This window comes from Dermacentor silvarum, chromosome 2 (genome assembly GCF_013339745.2).
Source record: "Dermacentor silvarum isolate Dsil-2018 chromosome 2, BIME_Dsil_1.4, whole genome shotgun sequence".
NCBI classification, from domain to species: Eukaryota; Metazoa; Arthropoda; class Arachnida; order Ixodida; family Ixodidae; genus Dermacentor; species Dermacentor silvarum.
In genome coordinates, this window is record NC_051155.1 from 189,367,400 (window position 1) to 189,391,162 (window position 23,763).

General features: G+C 42.5%; 1 protein-coding gene across 1 annotated transcript; it reads right to left on the minus strand.

The window, feature by feature from the left end:
• Positions 1-1,228: 1,228 nt before the first annotated feature.
• On the minus strand, positions 1,229-17,082 carry LOC119442313 (UPF0047 protein YjbQ). Its single transcript, XM_037707144.2, has 7 exons — positions 16,787-17,082; positions 14,463-14,497; positions 14,352-14,371; positions 13,788-13,827; positions 13,651-13,692; positions 11,814-11,931; positions 1,229-6,861 (listed from the first exon to the last, which is right to left on the minus strand). Exons 1-7 carry the CDS (start codon positions 17,031-17,033, stop codon positions 6,815-6,817), a joined length of 549 nt encoding a protein of 182 aa, XP_037563072.1. The 5' UTR covers positions 17,034-17,082; the 3' UTR covers positions 1,229-6,814.
• Between the last annotated feature and the right edge of the window lie 6,681 nt (positions 17,083-23,763).

Genomic DNA, 23,763 nt, shown 5'->3' on the forward strand with positions numbered 1-23,763 from the left:
TAAACACCTTTCTGGTAAAGTAATAACATTGAGGCTAGATCATTACCTGAAAGGAATTAGTTTTATAGCACCACAAGCGTAATACTTTTTACGATATATTTGTTTTAAAGAGGCCCTGAAACATTTTTCCAAGTAATCATAAAATGGCGTCATCTCTTTAATCTCGTGCCACAAAAATTTTTCGACTTGTTCAACTATAAGTGGAATTATCACACTGATACCAGACTTTCTCTCTCCTTTCGTCCCCGCTAGCGCGCTGGAAGCTGCACGATAGAGAAGCCAAGAGGGCAAAGCCCATGCCAAAAGTTGAGTGTCGCGGCACGCCATGGCAATCGCGGTAGACTAGCATGCCACTGCTATCTAAGAGGCCACACGCAGCAGACGCAGCTACACACAGTGCAAAGTTGAAATAATTTTTGTCTTTGAGATTGCAGACATATTTTTCATTTGTTTAACTCAAAATTAGCAGTTATGTAACTGAGAATGCTCTTGCGATCACGAAATCAGCCAATAGCGTTGGTAAGCCAGCTGCATTCAATGACGCTGCATGATGACATTGCGGAAGTGAGAGCACACAATTTTTCACCATGTTTGACAGTAGACTGTAAATTCCCTACTGCATGTAGTGCAGTAATATTCGGCTCGCATGATCACAGCAGCCTCCAAGACAGATGAGCAACGTTCTCTGATGTTCCAAAACTGTTTCAGGGCCCCTTTAATACGTGACGCAATACTTGTGGCTAGCACTAACAGCTACCAAGGCTCTATGCCAGTCTGGCTGTAACATGATGTACCTTACCAGTTAAATGCTTTAATGACAATAATCTACTTTTTTTTCTTCAGTGCAAACTCACATAGCTGCATAAACCGCAGTAATGCATAACAATTAAGAAGTGTGACGAATATTTCGGACCAATAAATCACACTTTATTATTGCATAAAAGGTAGCCTTGTGGAGCAATAAATGCCTAGGTTGAGAAGAGACTTGGAAACAAGTACAGCAAAACCTGCTGTGCTGTCAATGTCTGCTGATACTAGTAAGTGAAAGTGGGCTGGTGGAAGCATGAAGTGCTCTGAACGCTTTTGCAAATGTAAAGTTGGTTTCACAATTGTCGTTCAATCAGTCCTCCTCCTTTTCGGGCACATACTCCAATCAGCCCTTTCACCAGAAACGTACGACAGTAGAATCACCTTTTTGAGGTCACTGTACAGCACACACGGCGAGCAGTTGAGAATTATGCCTGTGAGCCTTTATTAACAAAAGAGAGATCCCGAGAATAACAGCAAAAGGTCTCGTAGGAAGACTGGGTAAAAGACCTCATTTGCTTGTGTTGAATGAATAAGAACGCCTCCGCGTCCTTTGGGTCTTGAGCAAAAAGTGTTATTATAGCAGCAGCAAGAAGAAACCAGCGTGGAACCAAAGGGAAGCCAGAACATGGAGGCGGTAGGAACAACAGTCAAAAGCATGTCAGTCATCATTTGCCTGTTGGTCTCAGAACAGCGACCGTTGGCACCAGTTGGGATTACTGTCCTCTTTTTCTTTCTTTCCCTCTCTCTCACAAGCAACAACCTCACAATGAACTGTCCCTCTCTCTCTCTCTCCCTCTCAACATTTTTAAGCACTACACTGGAAACTCCGGGAGAAGAAACCGAAAGTGGCTCTGCACTAACGCACGTCACTGCATTTGTGCAGGAACGTACACAGACACATGCCCTGGCATTATAAAGGTACAGGATCTACACACATCCCAGAAACTGTGCTCACGCGCAGAAATCAGCAAGTTTTAACAGCAAATTTCTGGAACACATCCTTCAAATGATATGTTTTCTTTTCATTCAGCCAAAGGAGACAGTCCTCCCTGCAAAACAGTTCGCAATCGTGAATGCATTGCCACATGTGGGAAACAGCCCATCAGAGCTTGTACGGGGCTTGGGAAGCAAGGCTGCGACTGTGCTGTGAGCTGCAGCACTTAAGTACAATAAGTGTGAAGGGAAAGAAATGTTTGACAGGATGCAAGAGCTGATAGCAATCACATAAAATGTGCGCAGCTCCAATGTAATGATATGCTCACGTAAAAAGCCGGCAGCCACTGAAAATCGTCTTAAGCAAGTACCCACCAGGGAGAGCCTCATGAACATGAGTACATGACTTACAAACATGCAATGTGCAACACATGAAAGTCAACCAAGACTGCTTTCATTTGTCATTCAAGAGGCACGATAGAACAGAAAGATATTGGCAAGTTTCCGTTCGGTTACTTCAACCTTATGCAAGCCCATATAATTTAAAAGCACCAGAGCACATATTTTACTTAATGCTTCAGGCATAATAAGGTCAGAACCTATTACCTATAATCTGACTGACCAATGCTGTTCTAGGTATTTACCAAAATATACTGTTTAATTCTTCAGTGCTTTCCGTAGTGGATGACATAAATTATGTGAACTATAAAAAAGCCAAGAAAAGAAACAAGAAGTGCTTTAACACAGTGCAGCCACAGGGATCTCGCAACGGATGAGGTCGATTGCACTAGTAAATTGTGAGCACAGTAAGGAATGAAAATTCAAGTTTCATTCACTAATGTCCCAACTTGGCTAGGAAAAAAAAAAAAAAAAGAAACAGCAGTTCATTTAACTAGGTTTTTTTGCACAGTTATAGAAACAGCAACAGTTGGAGCAATACAGCAGAGCGTCTCCCTCCCACCCACTTCCCAACCGCTATAGCTACGTTCACAGGCTCTACCACTCCTACCATCCACACCAGTTTACACACATTGCACATTGCATAATGGCTGCTGCCAACTCACAGTTTTCTTAACCAAATAAAGATTACATATATAAGCTGTGTCATAAATTTTTCTATATCTTCTCCATGTCATGACAGAACACTACAATGAACTCTAGTGATGCATTTCTTCATTCTTAATTTCATATGCTTTCTCTATTACTCATATGAAAGTGATGCAGATTTCACATGAATTCTGCATAATTTCTGTACAAACAACATGTAAACACTGCATACAGAAAGTTTCAATAGGAAACTACATCCAAGATAAGTATCACCATGAAGACACAAACAAACAAACAAGCACTGTCACATTTACAGCATGTGTACCTGAAGAAAATTGCGCGGTGGAAATAAAGAGGCCACAGTGGACACCTCGAGATGCGACCAAGTCAGCACAGTCGACAGGGTATACAGTTGCTACCACTTAAGCCAGACAATGTCAATCACCGGGAGCACTGAAACTTAAAATATCAAGAGATTTTTCTGTGCTAATTTGTGTGCAACATTTTGGGAAAGCCATGTGATCAGGAGAAACAAAACAGCCCCTTGATCTTCTCTTATTGTTGTACCAACTGTACTTTACTATTTTCCAAACACAGTGGCAAGCTGAGTCAAGGCATGAAATACAGATGCCATCAGAACTTTTCGCAACGAGTGTGATGCAGTGTAAGCATGATGCAGCGTCGCATCACATTTTATAGTAGTACTGTACTTTCTTAAGAGTCATGTTTCTCTGTCAAAAAAGGACCTGCCAACTGCTGCACAGAGGTGCACAACTTTCAATAGCTACTTTTGGTTTGCACTGTTTAGATACATTTTCACTTATGCAAATTTACATCAGAGAGCAATGACATTTGGCTTACAGAGCTGTAAGCAAATTGTCACTTATCAACTTACTGCACAAATTGCACAAATTAAACTGTAAATTGCAATAGAACTGCTGTTTCAATTAAACATGTTTTTGAAAAGGTCTGCCCAAAGATTCCCATACACCACCATAAAAAGAAAAGCTTCACATAGTTTTTTTTTTTTTTTTTCAATGGAATAAGTGCAATGATTTAAAGGTCAACAAGAGCCAATGCCCTGCAAAGTAGTCAACGTCTATATGAGATAAAAAAATTCTCCATGACTCGATATACAGTTTTTACATATTACACACATTGCAGCATTGGTCCAATTTAACATGCTGCTGTTCTATTTTGTACGTATGTTCATCCTATGGCTCTTCACCAGGGAAACTGGACAGCTCCATAACACATCACCCATAGAAATATCAGTGAAGCAATCATATTTAGTAGAAAGAGATGCTGATGCAGCCAATATTCACTTCCAAGTAGTTTGGTTACAAACAATTCTTTCAGAATCAAGTATTTCAGATATGCAAGTACACGCATATATTTTACATATTGCTTCACAACAAATAGGTATACATGGTAGAGATAGATAGTGCCAGCTGGTAATTAACTTTCTTATGATAAATTTTGCACACATCAATTTATTCTGTGTACAGGTAAATTAACACACCCTGTCATCAATACGCGATATGGCAGGCTGTACGTGCTATGACACCTTGAATTTTGCAGCAGTTGTCCTTAACCCTAACGCCGCTTAAAATGAGAATTTGGCAGTTTTCATAAATGCTTCCTTTCAGAGACAAAAGCCATCTGCACTTCTCACAAAACTTCTATGTTCTATGTTTCTAATGCCTGCTTTGCCTCTTTTCATGCCAGAGCTAAGGTGATACAAGTTTAACCAATGCAAAAATTTTAACAGAAATAATAGGATATGAGTAGATACTACTGCCGTCTCCTTGTACATGTCACATCTCATGTTTCGTACTCGGTTATTATAAGAATGCATCAATTTTCCCAACAATCTGGGCTTACAAAAGGGAACTTTTCATGCGTGCTCTAAGTGCCCAGATATTTGCCCTGTAACATCCAGTATCTACTGGTAACCATTACAAGACCATTTGAGGATTGACATATACAAGCCCTGTGGATGCTCATTGCTTGTATTCGCTGCTGATGGTAAGAAAACAGCTAGCAACTAAATATTATATCTATATTACAGCCAGATAGTATATCTATATTAGAGCAGTTTTGTTCCAGCATGATGTCTATGAGTTAAAAAAAAAACACATAGAAAATAACCTCCATGAAAATATTAACGATCAATAAGGCTGAGCCCACATTACAGTAAAAAAAAAAAAAAAAAAAACGGGGGAGCTGACAATATGAGCAGCAGTGTTTCCCTCTGTGCGACTGGTTTTATGAGCCGCTACATTTCCCCTTGTGGACTTCAACAGCAAATGTCCTTGAACAAAGCTTGAGAGCTGCAGGTACTTTTTACAGGACTTATGCGCAAGCCATGTAAAATGCATGTAATTGCACAAGGAATCACAACACTTTCACTCCTGCTTTCCAACACTTTTAAAGGTCACAGGCTGTGTTCGTGTCCATTTCCTGCAATGGTCTCAAAAAAAAAAACCTGAAATATTTTCAGAGTGCACCAAGCTATGGCACTGAAATCAACCAAAGCTTGGCATGGATACAATTTGCCCAAAACAAAGTACACTAGTCCTGTGCTATGTGCCACTCTGACCACTCTATGTACACGCAGCTCAGCACGAGGGCACTAGTAAGCAGAGTAGAAAAGTAATGGCAGGACTTTGCAGACACCTTGCAGGGGAAGGGCATTCCTCACTTCGTCGTCCGCCCAGCACAACCGAATGCGTCAGACCATCAAAAGTCCTACAGCAAAGGGGCACTGTGCCCAAACGTTGCAAGTGCATGCTAAGTGGGATCGGTCCTCAGAAATGCGCTAAATTGTTGTGGCCAGGGAATGGCCACTGGTAGCCACACAGCCATTGAGGCTCCATTCATGGAAACAACTATCATCATTTTGCACAACCCTGAAATTACTGTGTGGTACAAAACGGGAGAAAGAGAGATTGAGAGACTAGTACTGTAAGCAACAACCATGGTGTGTAACTTTAATGACTCAATCGGAGCATCCTACCAACTTTAGGAAATTAGTGACCGTGCTATCAGAAGTTATGTACACATTTAGCATGGTCGGTTAATTACAAGCCTGCATTTGCAGCGTGGAGGTGACGTCAGTGTCGAAAGGTCTAAATCTAGTGGCTCCTCAACGTTGCAACAGGTCAATGAGAACCTTCAAGCTGAAGGTGGAATGTGTAAAGTAAAGTAGTTGTGAAAAGAAAATGCCAATAAACACACGTGCAGTAGCACTGTTACACAGGCACGCAGGTCACACAGAGAGCTATCCATCTATTCCCAGTTGCACCCACAGGTGCCAACAGGTCCACCTAAGTGGTTTTGAGGCAAAAAAGTGTCTGAACAGATGGACATCTCAATAACCGATGACCTTGCCCCTGAAGCATGCATCTAAACTGCAGACAGAAAGGGGTTGTAGTCACAACAATATCCCTTCTCAGAGGACGAAAAATTATTGTATTAGTATAACTGAGCTGCTAATTCCATGTGCCACATCTAAAAATCATAGCTTTAAAATTGACACAATGTAAACATCAGACAGAATGAAGACTGAATGCTTGTCAAACAAGTTGTTGCTTTGCATTAAGGCAGTACAGTTGCTCAAGTGTTTGAATAATATGAAGCGCTATAGAGCACTTAGCACCAATGATCAACAAACATCAGTGCAAACAATAAAAAGCAAAAAATAAAGAGCGACACAGGAAAATAACTCTGATAGTGACAAGCTGGATGACAAGGGATACAGAAACGTCCTTTCAAGTTTCTTCTGTGCCTACAGAAAAGCAGCCCGGGGCGATGCCGTCGCTGGTCACTGACGTCCATGGCAGTGGTTGCTCTGTTATCGTGATGATGGTGAAAGGCTGTGTACTCCACGGGCTTTTCTTGCTTCAACACTGCCCTGGCACAGCTACTGCACAATTTCACCCTCAGTCACTGCAATCCCACAAAGAGCGTCTTGTGGCTGCCCTGGGGCAAAGTCTGCGTAGTCATCACACCACTCTATCCTTCAGTCTTTCAAGGAGCCATTGATTGTCACCACCACTTTCCTGGAGCCTGAAAATGTAATGTCAAAGCTAAGTGTTGAGTGGAAATAAAAATTGCGCAGAAATCATCAAAGATGACTGTAAACTAAGAGAATCTTTTTGTTGTCCTACCCTCTTGGCCATAAAATGTTTGTCTCACTGATCGATGGGCCACTCCAATTGGAGCCATCCATCGAGTTTTTTGCAATATTACTTAGAGGAAAAAACCGGCACTGCGGCGCTGTTGTATGCATGGGAAAGTTGGGATGTGGTGGCTTTGGACTGGCATCGTTCTCGGAGAGCCAATTCATCTAGGAGGCACCCCTGACTATCAACGTTTCGTCTGTCACAAAGGTTCATTCTCTACTAAAACAGCACTTAAGAGAGCTATTTTTCTTTAACATTACAAGAAAACATTTTTTATTCAATCATAAGGACTTGTGCTTGAATTTACAATTATGAAACATAACATGTACAAGCAAGCCACTAAGATTGGAGGACAGATGACAAGGTCAGAGTATGCTGCGCGGCAGTTTGTAATCTGTTTTTTGTTTGATCTTGCTTGGTTATGCACTGTAGGTGAGTAAACTGTATTGGAAGATGTAGTACGGGTGAATAAAAACTTTTTACAAGTATATTGTTCTAAGAAAGTTTTAGCTGGTCAGCCAGTGACCATGTCTCAGGCCAAGTCAAGTTAGAGACAAAGCCTCGCACACCCACATACCGGCATTCGCAAGGCAGCACAAGGCCTGATAGGAAACTCGCATAGGCAGTGGTGCCAGATTTCCCTCTAGATAATATTGTAAGAAAGAATCTATGGAGCCCTCTTTAAAGTGTTACATGACGCACCAACTCAAGAGCGCTGATGTAGTCACTGAGGCCCATTGCACATGCACATCTACTGCAACGGGAATGACGTCATGCCTAACGCATCAAATGGATTGAATCCATACCCTAAACATACACTCTCCTGGTGGTGAAGTCGTACGGTATCATCATGAACACTTAGCACTTTTTTTTCTCTATCCCTTTTTATACATATTTTTTACTTCATTTCTTCAAGCAATATATGTACCAAAGTGAGCCCACCAATACTTTCGTGCAAACTGCTGAAATTTGACATCGTTTTCCATTTTTGAAAGAGTTAAACAATGAATGACAAGTGCCTTTAAGGACCAACACGCCTATCAGCGTTTGACAACATGCATAAAACACGGACAAACTTTCCTAAGCTATCTGACATAACATTCTGACCTACAGATGAAGACCACTTTAAACACTTGAAATGATAACTGTGGTCACCACTTTGTAAATATTTTGTATTTTTATTTCTTTTCATCCTTTGTCACTGGCTTGCATACCGCTGTGTTCCTCTTATCACCAGATTCATTGCAACATATGACACAAAAGAATAGAATGAAAGAGAAAGAATAATTGGAAGGAGACTTTATAGCTTTAGTGTTGGACACAGAATAAGTGCCTTGCCATGGTACTCCATGTTCATCAAGACGCTTTTCTCAGTGAGCAATGCTTCCACACCGACATAGTAAACCGCAAGACTGAGGTGCTCACAGAGATGAGTCATACTAGCCTGAGAGAAAGCACAGCATGTTCTTTTGCTGCACACTACGATATCACATCACTTCAATCTGCAGTTTTTCATTTTCCTGTGCTGCCCTCTGCCGCACGACGCTGGAAACGTTTTGGAAGGGTGCCGGGGCTTTCGCCGGTTGAGTTGTGCACTTGCGCCCATGTTGAGTGCACATCGGGTGTGCGTTTCGTGGATCGCGAATAATTATTAATGGCTTTTCCGGGGCAGCATGTCGTTCCTGGAAGTCATGTAGCACTCACCGGCTATGTATATACTGTATATAGGGTGAGCAGGCCTGAGTGCGCTGTTCTGTTAACAGTACGGCCGATAAAGACACGCTGAGTTCTGCCTGCCGTCGCGGCTGCTTTGGAGTTTATTGTCGCTGACTTGTGCACTTGCACCTCACCTTTTTTTATTCTTTTTACACATTTTTTAGACATTTTGCATAAATAAGAAATCTTGGAGCGCGCAGCCTTCCGCGTCGGATTTAGCAAAGTGTTGCACTTGTTTACATCGACATCTACAGGCACAGATCGTTGTTAGCGTCAAATATTGGGGAAAAGGTGCATCCCTGATATGAAATAATGTCAAAACGTAGAATAAAACACACACATCTGTGCATACTGAGCCACGTTGCTCCACCGTGAGACGAGTCAGTGTGAGCCACTGTAATAACAGCGACTGTTACAGATATCGAGCTGTGCTAATTCTCGCTTTTCTTTAACTTCGTCACAGTTTGCGCGTGTCATAAAGCATTATGTGAGAAAACTGTGCTCGCATAAGCGCTCATTTAAAGGCCGTGTTGTTCTCCCGCGAAAACGCGGATGCCATTGCCGACACCGTTGGTATATTACTGAGCGAGGCGGTTGTTTATGCTGCTGTACCGAATGCACCGTCTCTTGTTCCGCATTTGACGCATAGAAAAACAGTACATCTCGGGAATTAAGAAATGTGTCAGCAGACCCCCCCATCTACGTTGCGAATGCGACCGGCAGCCTACGGGAACGGTGACGTATATATACAGATGTTGGCACAGCCGTTGGACCGAGCGAGCGCTCTGTTCCTGCTTGCAGCTTATTGTGTACGCGCTGTGCGAAAGCGACAAGCAGTTTATTTCAAATCGCTAAGGCCAGAACTGAACTATAAAAGCAGTTTCCTTCGTCCTAGCTGCTTACTTTTCAGTTCAGGTCCGCCGACAGCGGGTGCACGAACTCGACGGCGCCAGGCCTAACCTTCGCTGAGCAGGAGCAACATTGGCTCAAACTTCATGCGCATGGCTTGCGAGGGTTGACGCTTGTGCATTTCAACTTCATAGGCATGTTATTACTCACTTTGAGCGCAATTAATTATATGTACACACGAAGGCGCTACGGCTATCGTGTTAGGGTTCGTACGGCCGATCACGTGGGGTTCGGTTTAACGATGGTCGGCTCGCTGTTTTTATCGGTGCCTTCGACAAGAAAGCCCATCGCAGTGTGACAATTCGCGCTCGTCGGTTGCGGCTTGTAGGCCTGGTACGATAAAATGGTGTCAGCGACACACTGTGCTGAGAAGTCGGCCAATCGTTGGAGTGAGCGTCTTGTTGGTTTCGTATATCGACCCAGTGTTACTGCGCCTGACTTCACGAATACGTGAAGTCAGGCATATGCTGCCACTACCAGCATGTGAGGACCAACGCTGCAAGAAGTCATCGTCAGCAACGTGATGTTTTTAAGTGTCGTCCAAGTGTAATGCAGGGGTTTATCGATAAATTTACTATTATAGCAATCGATGCAAGGAGGCAACGTGGTTGCCCTGTGCAGTCCGGACAAAGCCCTCGCCGCTTTCTATTTTAAAGTGGAGTTGCAGCCTTATGCTATACGCAAGTTTTCAGTACCGCATCGACGTCGAGCTACCAGTGGAGTTTCAATGCGCGGTACACGGCATGAGTGTTTGCAGTAGCGCGATCCGAGTGCTTTTTCTTTTTTTTCCCGGAGGACTTTCCCCTGAGATGGGGCCGCGCAGCCGTGCGCGCGACCCTTCCAAAACGTTTTGCGACTAATCCGCCAGGGCAGGGCGCATGCACCGTCGGGCCGTGAAAAAGGCAGATTGATGACCATCGCAACGTCAAATCACAAACAGTAGAACTTCTCATCATGCGACAGCAGCGCAGCTGCTTCTTTAGCTTGAGTGCACATACTGCACATACCTGTTCTTTCTTATTTAATCAGCTGCTCTTCTGATGGTGCATACAAAGGGAATGACGAGCAAAAGCTTAACCCATTATGCAGACTAGATGAGTAGCCTGTTTCCTGTTTTGTTTAGTTTGGTGCTCATTTCTTTCTACGATGAACACGCGCCAACTCAGCCAGGAATTGATCTTGTTCTCATAGCACAGTTGCCACATATGAAAATTGAAGGTTTCATTTTTGTATCCTGGCATAAGCCAGCTACATAAGCAGGCATAGCTCTGTATATTTATGTTCAGTAGTAAACTATTGAGCATTCCTATGTAATGTAATGCCCTCATTTTTTCCTGCACAAAGAACAAATATTGCCCAACTTACTATGGCAAAAAATTGCGGCAGAACCCATCGCACAATAAATGTAGACTTTAATGTAATTAGCTTTGAAGCAATATAGTGACACACTGTACTGCTTCTGCCGAGATGCATCATGTATGAGGCTTGTATGCAGCCAGCATCCTATCTTGTGCATCCCTCTGAAGACGCTGTGCCGTTCACTGGCACCAGAGCAAAGTACACGTGGGTTCAATTCCACCCAGCACCGAATAAATATTTAAGAATTTTTTTTTTGTCACTGAAGAGTGGCACATACCTCATGGCACACACCCAGTGACCCAAATTGGCGTGAAAGAGGTTCACTGAAGACCCACTAACATCCAGTGTCACATACTCAATGAGCCCCCAAGATGGTCCAACAGCTGCTTTCAAACACGGCTCCTTCAGCACAGAAGCCCCTAAACGCCGTTGTCGACACTGTTAGGGGAGAGGCGGGCGAGAGCCCAGAGAGAGGTGGCGGCACAAGCGGCAGAGGCCGGCAGGGCTGCGCGCATGCGCCGCAGTGGGAGAGCGGGCACGCACGCGCACAGTCTAGGGTGCCTCGATGCCCTCCTCGCCCACCGCTCCCCTTCCACTGGGAAGTCGCGTTTGCTCTCCGCCGTGCGTTCGCTCCTCGTGAAAGCGCACGTCCCTCACCCTCGCGCGCTTTCACTCGCACATGCAGCATACCGCCAATGAGAGTTTTTTTTTCTATTGCCGGACGCGACCATCGAAGATTAAGCCCTTAAGACCTTCGCTGTTAAAAAAAATGACAATACAAGCCATATACATGCAAATGACGAGATAAAAATAAAGGAGTGCGAAGTGTGCTGCACCCAGAAGGTCACTGACCTGCCCTGTTTCTATGCTCACAGAGCCAGATGCCCTGCCAGGTGCCCAGGTTGAGCTTGCCATCCGTGATCGGAATGGACAGGCTCGACCCAAACAGAATAGCCTTGATATGGGCAGGCTGCAACGAGAAAAGATGAGTAGCTGATGAGTGGCTTGTACCAGCAGCAATACCAAACAGTTTGTACTGCCTAGCACTGAAATTGCAGTTTTCTACTTAAACTGACCACCAACAACAGTAATGAATTGAATTATGGGCTTTAATTCCCCGTAACTGCACAGATGGTTATGAGGGACACTGCAATGGAGAGCTACGGATTAATTTTGACCACTCGGGATTCTTTAACGTGCACCTAAATCTGAGCAAACAAGCATTTTTGCATTTTGACACCATAAAAATCTGGCTGCCACAGTCAGGAACAAAGCCAGTGACCAGGACTCCACAGTAGAACCCCACAGCCACTGCGCCACAATGGCGGGTCGACGACAGTACATCAAATTAATTTTTGTAGCGATAGATACATTACGCCAGGTTTTCGCCTCTTCGCTGTCGCCGCACTTTAAGCTGTGACCGCATTGTGACGTTACACCACGACCCTCGATTCTCCAGCAACTCGCCTCGTCGCGGTCGCCACGCGGCCACCACTCCTGCCGTTAGGCGCTCGCTGCGCCCTATGTATGACGTCACACCCCGCGCTCCGCAGCTGTGCTTGACGCACCATTGATGATGTTGCCCCCAAAGCCCATTACTTTACGGATCATAGAAGCGTATTCATTAGTGTGAAAAATACAGTTTTACTCGTTGGTTGACCCCAGCGTCTCTCCTTTCTTAGTCTAGTGGGAAACCACTAAGTTTAATAACAACATGTCTAACTACAAGCGAAGCCTAAGCGCAGCCAAGCGTCTGTAGCTATCGCTACTCGACTAGGTTTAACCAGAGCTAAACCACAGCCAATTTTTTTATAGCCTTTCACAAAATGTGCCTCTTCAAAACACTTCGCCTGGCTCTTTTTGAAGGATCGCTATGATGTGATAGTTGGCACCTTAGCCCTAAGATCAGGTCCTAAAATTTCGGAGAGACGAAAAGCCATGTGAAGAGTCTGTCAGTGACATGGCTTCGCTAAAAGCTACCTGGAACCAAAAAAATTACCTGAAGCAAATTTAAATCCTGTGCAGTGTCTATTTTCCAAGAGTCAACATGCTGATGGGTACGACAAGGGAAATGAAAAGAAGCGAGCAGTAGTATCAGAGGAGGCTGTCTTGACAAAGCAACAGGTTAAACTCATACTGAAGCCACGATGAAGCACCTACATATTCCAACGTTTTCTCTCTTTGCTTGCACTGGCTGGCCACGTTTATTTAACTTCATCTTTTTCTATAAGGTGCACCTGCTTGACCGGGGACAGGGAATGGAAAGAAGGGTGAAGGAGGCGGGAAGGCCACATATTAACACAAAAATTGCAGGGAGTGGCACGTGCCCGGCGTCTTGTAGCGATCTTGCTGTAAAAACACAAATCATTTTTACATAACTGTTTCAAATTTATGTACTTTTAGTTGGAAACAGGTACTTCATCTTTTAAAATTTTTAAAGCACACTTTGGTACAGAGTTCAGGGGAGAAATGGCAACAACCCGAGAATAGCTAGCTGCACAATGTAACACTGCACTACCTGCTGCAGGCCACTGCAAGAAACTGCACATAAGTAACAGTTATGGTTAACATCCCCAAGGACTTTGTCATCTATGCAACAAGTTTTGTCGACTTCCATCAAAAAGTAAACATATGGCAGTAACAAAGTACACAGGCTCAGTTGCAATTTCCATATTGTACAGCATCTTACCATGTCATCAGGGCCTTCACAGGAGTGCTGGTAAGGTAAATTCTGGAAACAAATTGAAAGAAATCACAATTAATTGCTCATGGGAGTTAATACAGAAAACATTGCCTTAAGTATTTGAAAAATGTCACTGTACTTACCTCCGGTACTAATTTATTCATGAAGTTCTCTACATCATCTCTGGAAACACATAAGATTTAGACAAAAGTCAAAACACCTTCATACATAAGCAAACATTTACAGCAAGCACTAGTTTAGCAAGTGCACACAATATGGAGTGATTGCACTCTTTCTCCAATAAAGAAAATGAGTGTGCAAGCTACAACACAGCCATCAACGTGCGTTATTAACATATCTGAGGCACGTACATCCAAAGAATGTATTTATTTCAGAAATATGCAAGCAATTGCAGTTAACTTACAATAAAAAGCTTAGAGACAAGCAACATATTTTAGCTTAATAAGCAAGACTTCTGGTACTGCTAGAGCACCTATGCTGTGTACGAATGTGCATCGAAGTGCTATTCAAGCAAGTTGTTTGACAGCACAGAGTGGAGCTGCTACTGATTGATAAAAAAAACATGGTTTCTCACCTTAGCATATTTTGCTATAATTCAGCTTAATATACAACTTTCACAAAATGTACACAGTACATATTATTACGTGTATGCAGCGCGCAAAAGGTATGATGAATAATAAACTCACCTAACATCTGGATCCCAGTTCTAAATAATAAAGGCAGGAGAAAAGAAAACAAAAGTGTCAACAAGGCATGAAACACTTCCTGTCTAAATGGGCTATTGAAAAAATGCTCACCTCATTCAATGCCAAACTTGCAGATGTGTGCATAACTGTAACCAAATGGTGAAGGACATGTCAAAGACAATTTATTCAACTTTGAGAAAAGAAGGGTCAGCTAAACTTTGCATGACGCATGAATATAATGGTTCTCTAAATTTCTATCGATAGGTATGAGCCACATAGTACGGGTGAAAACCGTCAAGTTAAAACAAACATAAGATATATAAACAAAAAAATATATTGTCTGCTAATTGGGAATAAAGTAGAAATGATTTAAGAGACTTGAGCGTCGCAACTACAAGAGGGCTGAAAATTCAATTGCTTTCCCATGCGACAATACTGCAAACATGCCCGAGATTAAGGATGTAACTGCTACTTCTGTTTAAAACTTTGGGTAATGTATATGGTTATCTTACACAGGTATCTGCTCTAGAAACAACATGGCACACTTTACAACCCGGATTGCTTCACATAAAATGCAATAAATCAGTTCTCAAAATTAAATTGGGGACTTGCGTTACTGCCACTTTTTTGCAGTGGTCAAAAGTCTCCATGGCAAAAATTGTACCAAAAAAAAAAAAAAAAGAAAGCAGTCGCACAGGTCAAATGACAGCAACCAATGATTTAGTAAAGAAAAAAAAAAAAATGCCACACACATGGAGCCAAACCACCTCACACATAGAGCCAAAGAAACAGTTCCACTCAACATGAAAGCTGGGAAGGTGCGGAGCAGCTGGGCGTGTTAGGAGCAATTTTAACGAATTTCTGTTAATTACTTCAATTAATTCATGAGTATTCCTGTATTTTAGATTAATCTGAATCCAGTTAGTTTAATTTTACCTGGTTTTGTGCTGGTATTGGCATGTTTTGGCCCTGTTTTGCGCTTGTGTTTTCTGAGCATGACGACATGACACATGACACATTAGACACTGACAGCCCAGGCCCCTAAGGTGCTCCGCACTGAATATGAAAGGTCTGAAGCTACTGCTTGCATACAGACGACCATGTAAATAACACTATGGACTACAGCTTACGCTTTACTATTACCTGCATTTAAGACGCTGTGCATGGTAACTAACATGCCATTGTGCCATTCTTGCCACCTCAGTTACAAAATTTATTTAAGCAATAGCATTCAGCCAGGTACAAACATACAGTGCATATGCACACCATGTCATAGAGTTCTGTCAATGTAAAACAGCATGTGTCTGAGGCAGTGTGGCTGTTTTCTAACGTGTCAGAAGAGCACATGTTACCATTATGACGCCTGCAGCATTACTAAGAGAGCCACTCATCATGAGTTGGTATGACAGTTTCACAGTTATCGTTTCTTTTTTCTTTTTTTTTTCCTCATAAAAAAAATAGTGCAGCTAAATTTGTTTGTTTCCGCCCTACCTTTCTCTAACCACTGTCTCTCCCTCAACACCTGCTTCAGAAAGTGACCATTCGTCACGGCACTCATTGGCGTAATTCCGTTCATACCCTTGCCCGCATTAAGGAACTATATTTTTGAATTAACTGCTCTTGAAAGTTTACGTCATCCTTTTTTTTTTTTTTTTCCATCAGTCGTGTCAGCCCTTCCTAACATCCAGATTTTATTTGTACAGTTCTGGAGCTGCATGCGGAAAGTAGCAAAAATGAGTTCTGGAGTGCAAGAGCATCAACTACCCAGTTTCACCAGTCACGAATGTTAACAGCATTACGGAGAACTAAAGGCACAGCGCGCATGTATAGATAACGGCTATGTATGGCGTAAGTGGCATCATAAACATTGCGAGACTTCGACTCAAGATGTCTGTTAGTAGAAAGTAACTCTCCGTACGTTTTCTGCAAAAGTATACTGGCTTTAGAGAAGGCGTGTCACCGCGGCATTTAAGCAAGAACACAATCTATTAAAATAATATTGTAAGCGAGTGCAAGATGCGGCTAAGAGGCGAATTACGGCAGCTAGCATCGCAAGTGCCCGCCAAGCGTACAAAAGAAAACATTTTTTTCATACACGTTTTTTCTGTGAAGCGATAGGCAGACGCACAAATTTACAGGAGAGGCGCGGCGGGCAAGATTAGATTAGTACACGATAGGCGAACATCAGCAAATAATTACGACCGACTTCAAGGACGAAGGCTGGTGTATTTTTTAAGCTCGTGGATTTCGGAAAGCATACAACGAGTGCACACGAGAGTACAGTTTCAGTGCCCTGTAAATATGCCACTATTCCTTGTTCGATTACACCGTCTGGTAAGCGGCAGGCGCGCAAGTTTCTACCGTCAAATCAGTCTCGTGTAAGCTCCCAACATGAGAGAAGCTGAAGGTGCGAGACGATCCCTCCAACTACTTACTCTGTATGTGAAAGAGGCCGACGGCGAACTGGGAAATCTCTGGCACTTGTTTCACAACCTCGTCCGTTATCAGATGGCCGCCCCGATGTTGTGGCCTCAGGTTGATCTTCCTCTGAACCCAAGAAGAACCGTGCCTTATTCCACTGCCACTGGCCGTCGCCATCACTTCCGAATCAGATGGGATCGCTCTCCACGGGAAAGAACTTTTCTTTATCGGCACATCTTTTTTCCTTTTTTTCCTACTCATGGACACACGCGCTTACGTGCACGCTATACACGCTGATTGAGAATGTTTGCATGCGCCACCTGGCATAAATAATAGTGTCTCTGGACAAGTCTTTTTCTTGAGGTGTTTTTCTTCTAACCAGCCCAACAGCAAACTCTCCTTATGGAGTTCACTCGTGCCCAGCCAAAGCCTCTGTGTCCAAAATTTTGAACTGCAGAACGATTGCTCCTCCGATGAGAAAGCAGTTACGCGAAAATATAGCCTCCGAGATTAAATCATCCGTTATGCAGACATTGTGTTAATTCGGAGGCCATGTAAAACCGTTGCACTCACCTTATTTGGAGTGTTGCAAGATTGGAAAGCTCCTACCAAAATCCGCATGTCTGAGCATCGCTTCACGACATGGTGTATTGCCACTATTATGCTAAGCAACTGCTCACAACACTTTCGATTATTTTTCCTTAAATTTACGCAACCCCCACGCATTGCGTGGGGGCGCTGAAAGAATCGCGGTACGGTTTAAAATGCTAGTGAATAAAGTTCTTTGTCTGTCTGTTCCGACGCTTTATTTGCGCGTATTATTATTATTATTATTATTATTATTATTATTATTATTATTATTATTATTATTATTATTATTATTATTATTATTATTATTATTATTATTATTATTATTATTATTATAGTCATTTGCATAATCAATGGAGAGAAGAATTCCGCTTTTTTCGAACTCCCTGGAAACGCCTCTATAAGCGGGATCATGACACATATATTGCATTCTTGGAGAAGAGCACCTCCGACCGGCCGGCGGAATTTTGGAAGTATATCGTACTAGTAGCGTACTAGTAATCGCGGATAGTGTTTTCGCCTGCTCGACTCTAGTGGAGTAGAAGTCCAAGCAGTCGCGGATTGTTTTGCTGCCCATTTCTCTTCCTTATATAAGCTCTCTGAATACTTCCACTTTCCCTCGCATGTGGAAAACTGCTCGTGTATTTCCTGTATTTAAGTCTGGCTGTAAAACCGATGTCTCAAATTCCGAATCAGCATGGATTCCTCACCGGCCGCTCCACTTTCACAAATCTCGCAAGCTTCATGACACATATCTCCGCGCCGGTACTTCAAAGGGGGCAAGTAGACACCATATATTGCGACCTCAGTAAAGCTTTTGATGTGGTAAGCCACTCATTGCTTCTGATCAAGCTTACGTACTTTGGTGTTGACTCGTCAATTGTAAATCTCTTGTGGAGTTATCTTATGGATAGATCATGTTTTGTTAACGTCAACGGCCAAACGTTTTCTTCGTACATGGTAACCAGCGGCGTTCCTCAATGATCAGTGTTAGGACCACTCCTTTTTAAAATTTTTTTAATGACGTTCTTTCCGCCATTCGGCATTCTTAATTCCTTCTATATACTGATGACATAAAGATTTTTAAGGCAATTCACACTGTTGATGACTGTCGCGTCCTACAGTCTGACCTGCTTTCTTTTTCTAAATGGTGCACAGATAATAACCTCACTTTGAATGCTGCTATAGACCAAAGTCATGACTTTCACCCTCAAAACAGCAAGCATTTCTTTTTCTTATTCTATAGATTCTGTGCCGTTGTGTAAGGTCTGCGAGATCAATGATCTCGGTGTACTTTTTGATGCAACCTTACACTTTTCAGCTCACACTAAACGCGTTGCAATGCGGGGCATGCGCACTCTTGGCTCTGTTTGCAGACTGTCGAGAGAATTCAATTCTCCTACACCGTTCCTAAGTTGCACACAACAATCTGTCTTCCTCAACTCGAACACCCGTCGGTCGTCTGGAACGGCATTTCTAGATCCAACAGTGACATTATAGATCGGGTCCAGAAAAAGTTTCTCAGCATATATTATCACCGCTTTGCTAACACAGAAGCTGGGCCCTGCTCAAGCAATGTTGAATTATTGCCATTGCCCTTACTTCGCTGCCGACGTAATCGCGCTGACCTGCTTTTTCTTTTCAAACTCCTTCACGGTATCCTCATGTGCCCGAACTCCTCAGTTGTATCAAGATGAGTATTCCGTGCAAGATCACCAGATAACACAGACCTTTCCATGTTGCTGCCTGTCACCACCAACACTCAACCGTCCACAGAATACAGTCTTTATAACGCCCACTTTCATGACCTTGATATTTTTCACAACTCTCTGTCTTTGTTCCGTTATGAGCTTTCCGTTGTTGCGTCTTAGTCTCACATATTGTTCAACTTCCCTTCTCCTCCTTTTTATTGTGTATGCATTTTGCGCCTACGGTTACATGTATGTGCACTTTTATTTTCAAGATTGTTATTTTTTGTTCATTCTTTTTTTACTGATATTCCCTTGCTGTATTTCTTTTTCTATTGTTGCGACGCCGGTTCCTTCAAGCTCGACCGGCGTTACTGCTGGGTAGCGTGGCGTAGTCGGCAGGCTGCAGACGTCCGGTAGACCATGGCGACCAGGCAGGGGCAAGACGATTTCTGGTGCGAAACTTGCATAGTTTGTTTCATGGTTGATGAAGGATAGAAAAGAAGAGAATAATGAGAAAAAAACATGGCGGGGCCACTTAAATAGGCCCGCTAAAATCGTAGGCGGGATTTCGCTCACGTCAACGTCACGTGATAGGTACTGAGTCCATTCGGGGGTTTGGCGGCTGCTCCCTCTGTCCTAGGCGACGTTTCACGGGCTTGCCTCCGCTAGCGGCGACTCGAGGCTCCTGTGGTGCACAGTTCGTGGAAGGCGGACTTCCTCGCCTCCTGGGCGCACGCACACAAAGGGGCCAGTAATAACTGCGACATCGCCCGCCAGATTGAGGACCACTCGAGACAACCATAGCAAATTAGGGATACATACTCCGTTAATCCTTTTTGAAGGGGGTGTCACATGTCAATCGTAATCCTTTTTGCACGGGGTGTCACACGTCAATTGTAACACTGTGTATACGTGCGCCAGCAGATGTAGACCTCACGGTTATTCCTGGGCACGATAAATAAATGATTGATGATTATTATTATTATTATTATTATTATTATTATTATTATTATTATTATTATTATTATTATTATTATTATTATTATTATTATTATTATTATTATTATTATTATTATTATTATTGGAGCTACACGGGCTTCCATTTTCACCGGGAGAAAACTTGCGAAGTTGCGAACTGCTATCGCGGATCTCGCACAGAAGCTAGAAATACCGTAATCGATTTTGAACCCCGTGACGTGGTTGCGATCCACCGTCTGCCTGCCAGAAAAGACAAAACGCCTATCGTGCTCATTAGATTTTCGTCCCCGCTTTTGCGGGACTCTTGGCGGGCGGCTCGTGGCAAGCTTCGTGCCTTGGCACAGAAAAAAAAAAAAAGAAAAGAAAACGTACCTGCTATGTATCTCAATGAAAACTTGACCCAAGCTACTATAAGGAACTTTTTTGGAAAACTCAATATAAAGACAAAGAAAACAGCTATAAGTTTCTCTAAGTAAGGAATTCAAAGATCTTTGCACGAAAGGAAGACGGAAGCCCTGTCATCAGGATTGCATCCGTCACTCACATCGATAAGATGCTTTAAACTCATGGCGATAAACTATATTTCTCTCCCGGGCTTCGGTTTATTGGGATCTATTTTCGAAAACTGTGATAAGCCTTCTTTTTCAGTCGTTCACAAAAAAACATAAGAAGCATAAGAATATACTGGGATCAGTTCCTTGTCGATGCTGACGTATTGGCCTTAGTGAATGCATTTGTACTGTCGGAGATAAATGTTCAAGATGATATGTTGTCCCAGTTTCGTCTACCGAATTACCAAGAACACTTTTTTATGCAAGAACGGCCAGGAGAGGTGGTGGAATAGCAGTATTCATCAAGTCTAAATGGGTTACTACAATTACGGCGCTTACTTTTACGGGGGCGGAAAGCCTCGCCTTCCGCTTGGAAAATTCTAACGTGGTTTTGTTATTAGCTGCGATCTATCGTCCCCCCCCCCCCCCCTCCCCTTCCCCCTGCGAACATATGCAAACATTTTTGAATGAACTAAAACAAAATCTCAGTTGTCTACCTCCTAATTCGAACGTTTGTCGCATTGGAGACATTAACATAGACATTTTAAACTCAGAGAAAGCCAACATCCTAGTTGACTATGGCATTGAGTCAGGTTGTTAACGAGGCTACACGAGAGGAGCTGTCTCGTGTTGTGACTTCCTGTATTGACCACGTGATGGTCTGTTCAATAGTTTTTTAGATTATCAATTCCGTCCGAGGGACAAGAAACTGGCTGACCACTATTTTATATAGGATGTCAGCTTTCATTCCCAAGTTCCCAGCCATCCCAAAGTAAACAATCCAAATACATTGAAATATTTGATTGCATTAAATTTGACCGACTAGTTTCCCACTATGACTGGAACGCAATGTTAAGAAATAGGTGTCCGAACAGTGCATATAGTTATTTTTTTAGCGGCGATTTCCGATTTAACGAAGGCATGTAGAAAAACAGTCTTAGTCCGAAAGCGATTACCACACGTATACTGGCTGATCAATCGGATAATAAAAGCTACTGAAGAAAAGGAAAGCTTGTGGAAACGGTGTCGACAGCACCCTGATGATGAAACATTATAATGCCTCTATCGAGAAGCCCGGAACAAGGTTACATCACTGATGCGCAGTTCTAAGAGGAACTACTATCGCAATAATTTTTTTTTTCCTCGCGTTATAAACCCGCTAAAATGTGGTCCCTGGTAAATGAGCTTAGAGGCTCTTATCCAGGTACATATTTGGAACCGATAACAAAAAGTTTCGGATTTATCAATCAAAATGTGGCGGACAGCTTCAATGATTTCTTTTCTTCGGTTTGCGCTTATAATGATGGACCAACTGATCCTGTCGATCTCAACGGTGGTCTTGCTTCAATAGTGGGTTCGGCTTTTCTTCCACCAATAACTAAAGAAGACTTATACCGATTGTTGCATCGATCTAGAAAAGGCCGTGCTGTCGGATTTGATGGCATATCAGCAGAATACATACGTCGTAACGTCAGAGTTCTGGCCGATCCACTCCTTTTTGTTTATCTTTAATAGAATCCTTGATACTTGTATAATACCAGATGCACTGAAGAGAGCACGCGTGATACCAATATTTAAAGGCGGAGGTGCATCGAAGCCAGAGAACTATCGCCCCATCTCTGTTCTTCCTTTCTTAGCGCAACTGTTGGAAAGACACGTGCTTGAAACGATTGAGGGGTTTGTTTTAAAACATAACATCTTATCTTCTTCCCAGTATGGCTTCGTATCTGGTAGAAGCACGTATGCGCTTTTTGAAGAACTGTCTGATCTTCTATATCAAACATTTGAACTTAACCAGGTAGCCTGTGGGCTTTTTTTTTTTTTTTTTTTTTTTTTTTTTTTTTTTTTTAGATATATCTAAGGCTTTCGATTCTGTAAGCCGGCCACAGTATTCTATGCGCTAAACTACACAATTACGGGTTTCGGGGACATTTCCATGCATTCATACAAAACTACCTGGTAAATCGGTCTCAGATTGTATGATTGTAGAACGCAGGGGTTCCACAGGGTTCCGTTTTGTCTCCGCTTCTTTTTAATTTATACGTTTGTGATTTGGCACAGGTAACTACTACATGTACGGTTTTCCAGTATACAGATGATACGTTGCTTGTTTCTAAGCACATGCAGTACGAAGCAGCTGTCGCTTTACTTCAAAGCGACATAAAAAATGTAATGAACTGGTTTCGAAAAAGCCATATAAAAGTGAGCGCTCGGAAAACTCAATTAGTATGCTTCAGAAATACGGTAAAGGCTCTTGTAACAAGTCAACATGTCTTCCTTCACGGTTATGATTGCTTAGACTGTGTTTATGCCCCAGTACAATATGCGGATAGTGTCAAGTACCTTTGAGTATACTTTGAGACCGACTTATCTTGGAATATTCAAATGGCTCGAATTTGTCCGCGATTACGTAATGCTGCATGTGTCCTTTACCGTATAAGGAGTTATGCACCTACCAAGATTTAAAAAAAAATGATAGTGCATGCTTTAGGTTATTCGCATATAATTAAGGTACGGCATTTGCTGTTTTTTTAATTGCAGCGGACTTTGGAAACATAAATTTCACAGCCTATTAAAAAGCATACTAAAAAGTGTTGCGTACAACCAAACCACGGATAACTTATTTCGAGATTTAGAAATGCCTGATTTTGAGTCCTTGTTTCGTTCGACAATTGTGATGCGTTATTTCTGGAGCAATGATTTCCGGGAACCTGTACATAAAAGTGTTGCTTTGCGTTTACATCCCAGATATGTAGTTCCTCGGACAAGAACTGGTTATGGAAAAGGACAAAGAAGGTACTATATCCCCAACCTGTTTAATAACCTTCCCAGTGCAGTACTGGATCAGACAAATTTGTCGGGATTAAAAAAGGCTTTCAATGCAATGATAGAATAGTTTTCACATGTATAAAGTCTATTTTGTTGTAGTGTGACTTTTGCCAAAATGAATGTAAGACTGTTATTCACGCTGCTTTCACGATTTTTCTCTCGATAGGTTGCAACGTTGTTTACATCTTGTGCCATGTTTACTCAGTTTTAATGGTTGGTGTGTGCTATGTGTTTTCATTTGAACATTAAGTATTGTTTACTTGGCATGTTTACCTGAGAAACCTGTGATACGTTTTCTTTCTTTTTTTTTTAGTTTGACATTTAGTGTGTAATAAGGTTACATAATGCTTTTGC

Excerpts from the sequence above, each read along its gene's own strand:
- LOC119442313 (XM_037707144.2), bottom strand. The coding sequence starts at position 17,033 with ATGAGTAGGAAAAAAAGGAAAAAAGATGTGCCGATAAAGAAAAGTTCT. Across the intron at positions 14,498-16,786 it reads CGGCCTCTTTCACATACAGA|TTATGCACACATCTGCAAGT; the intron begins GTAAGTAGTTGG and ends ATTTGGTTACAG. Across the intron at positions 13,828-14,351 it reads AACTGGGATCCAGATGTTAG|AGATGATGTAGAGAACTTCA; the intron begins GTGAGTTTATTA and ends ATGTGTTTCCAG.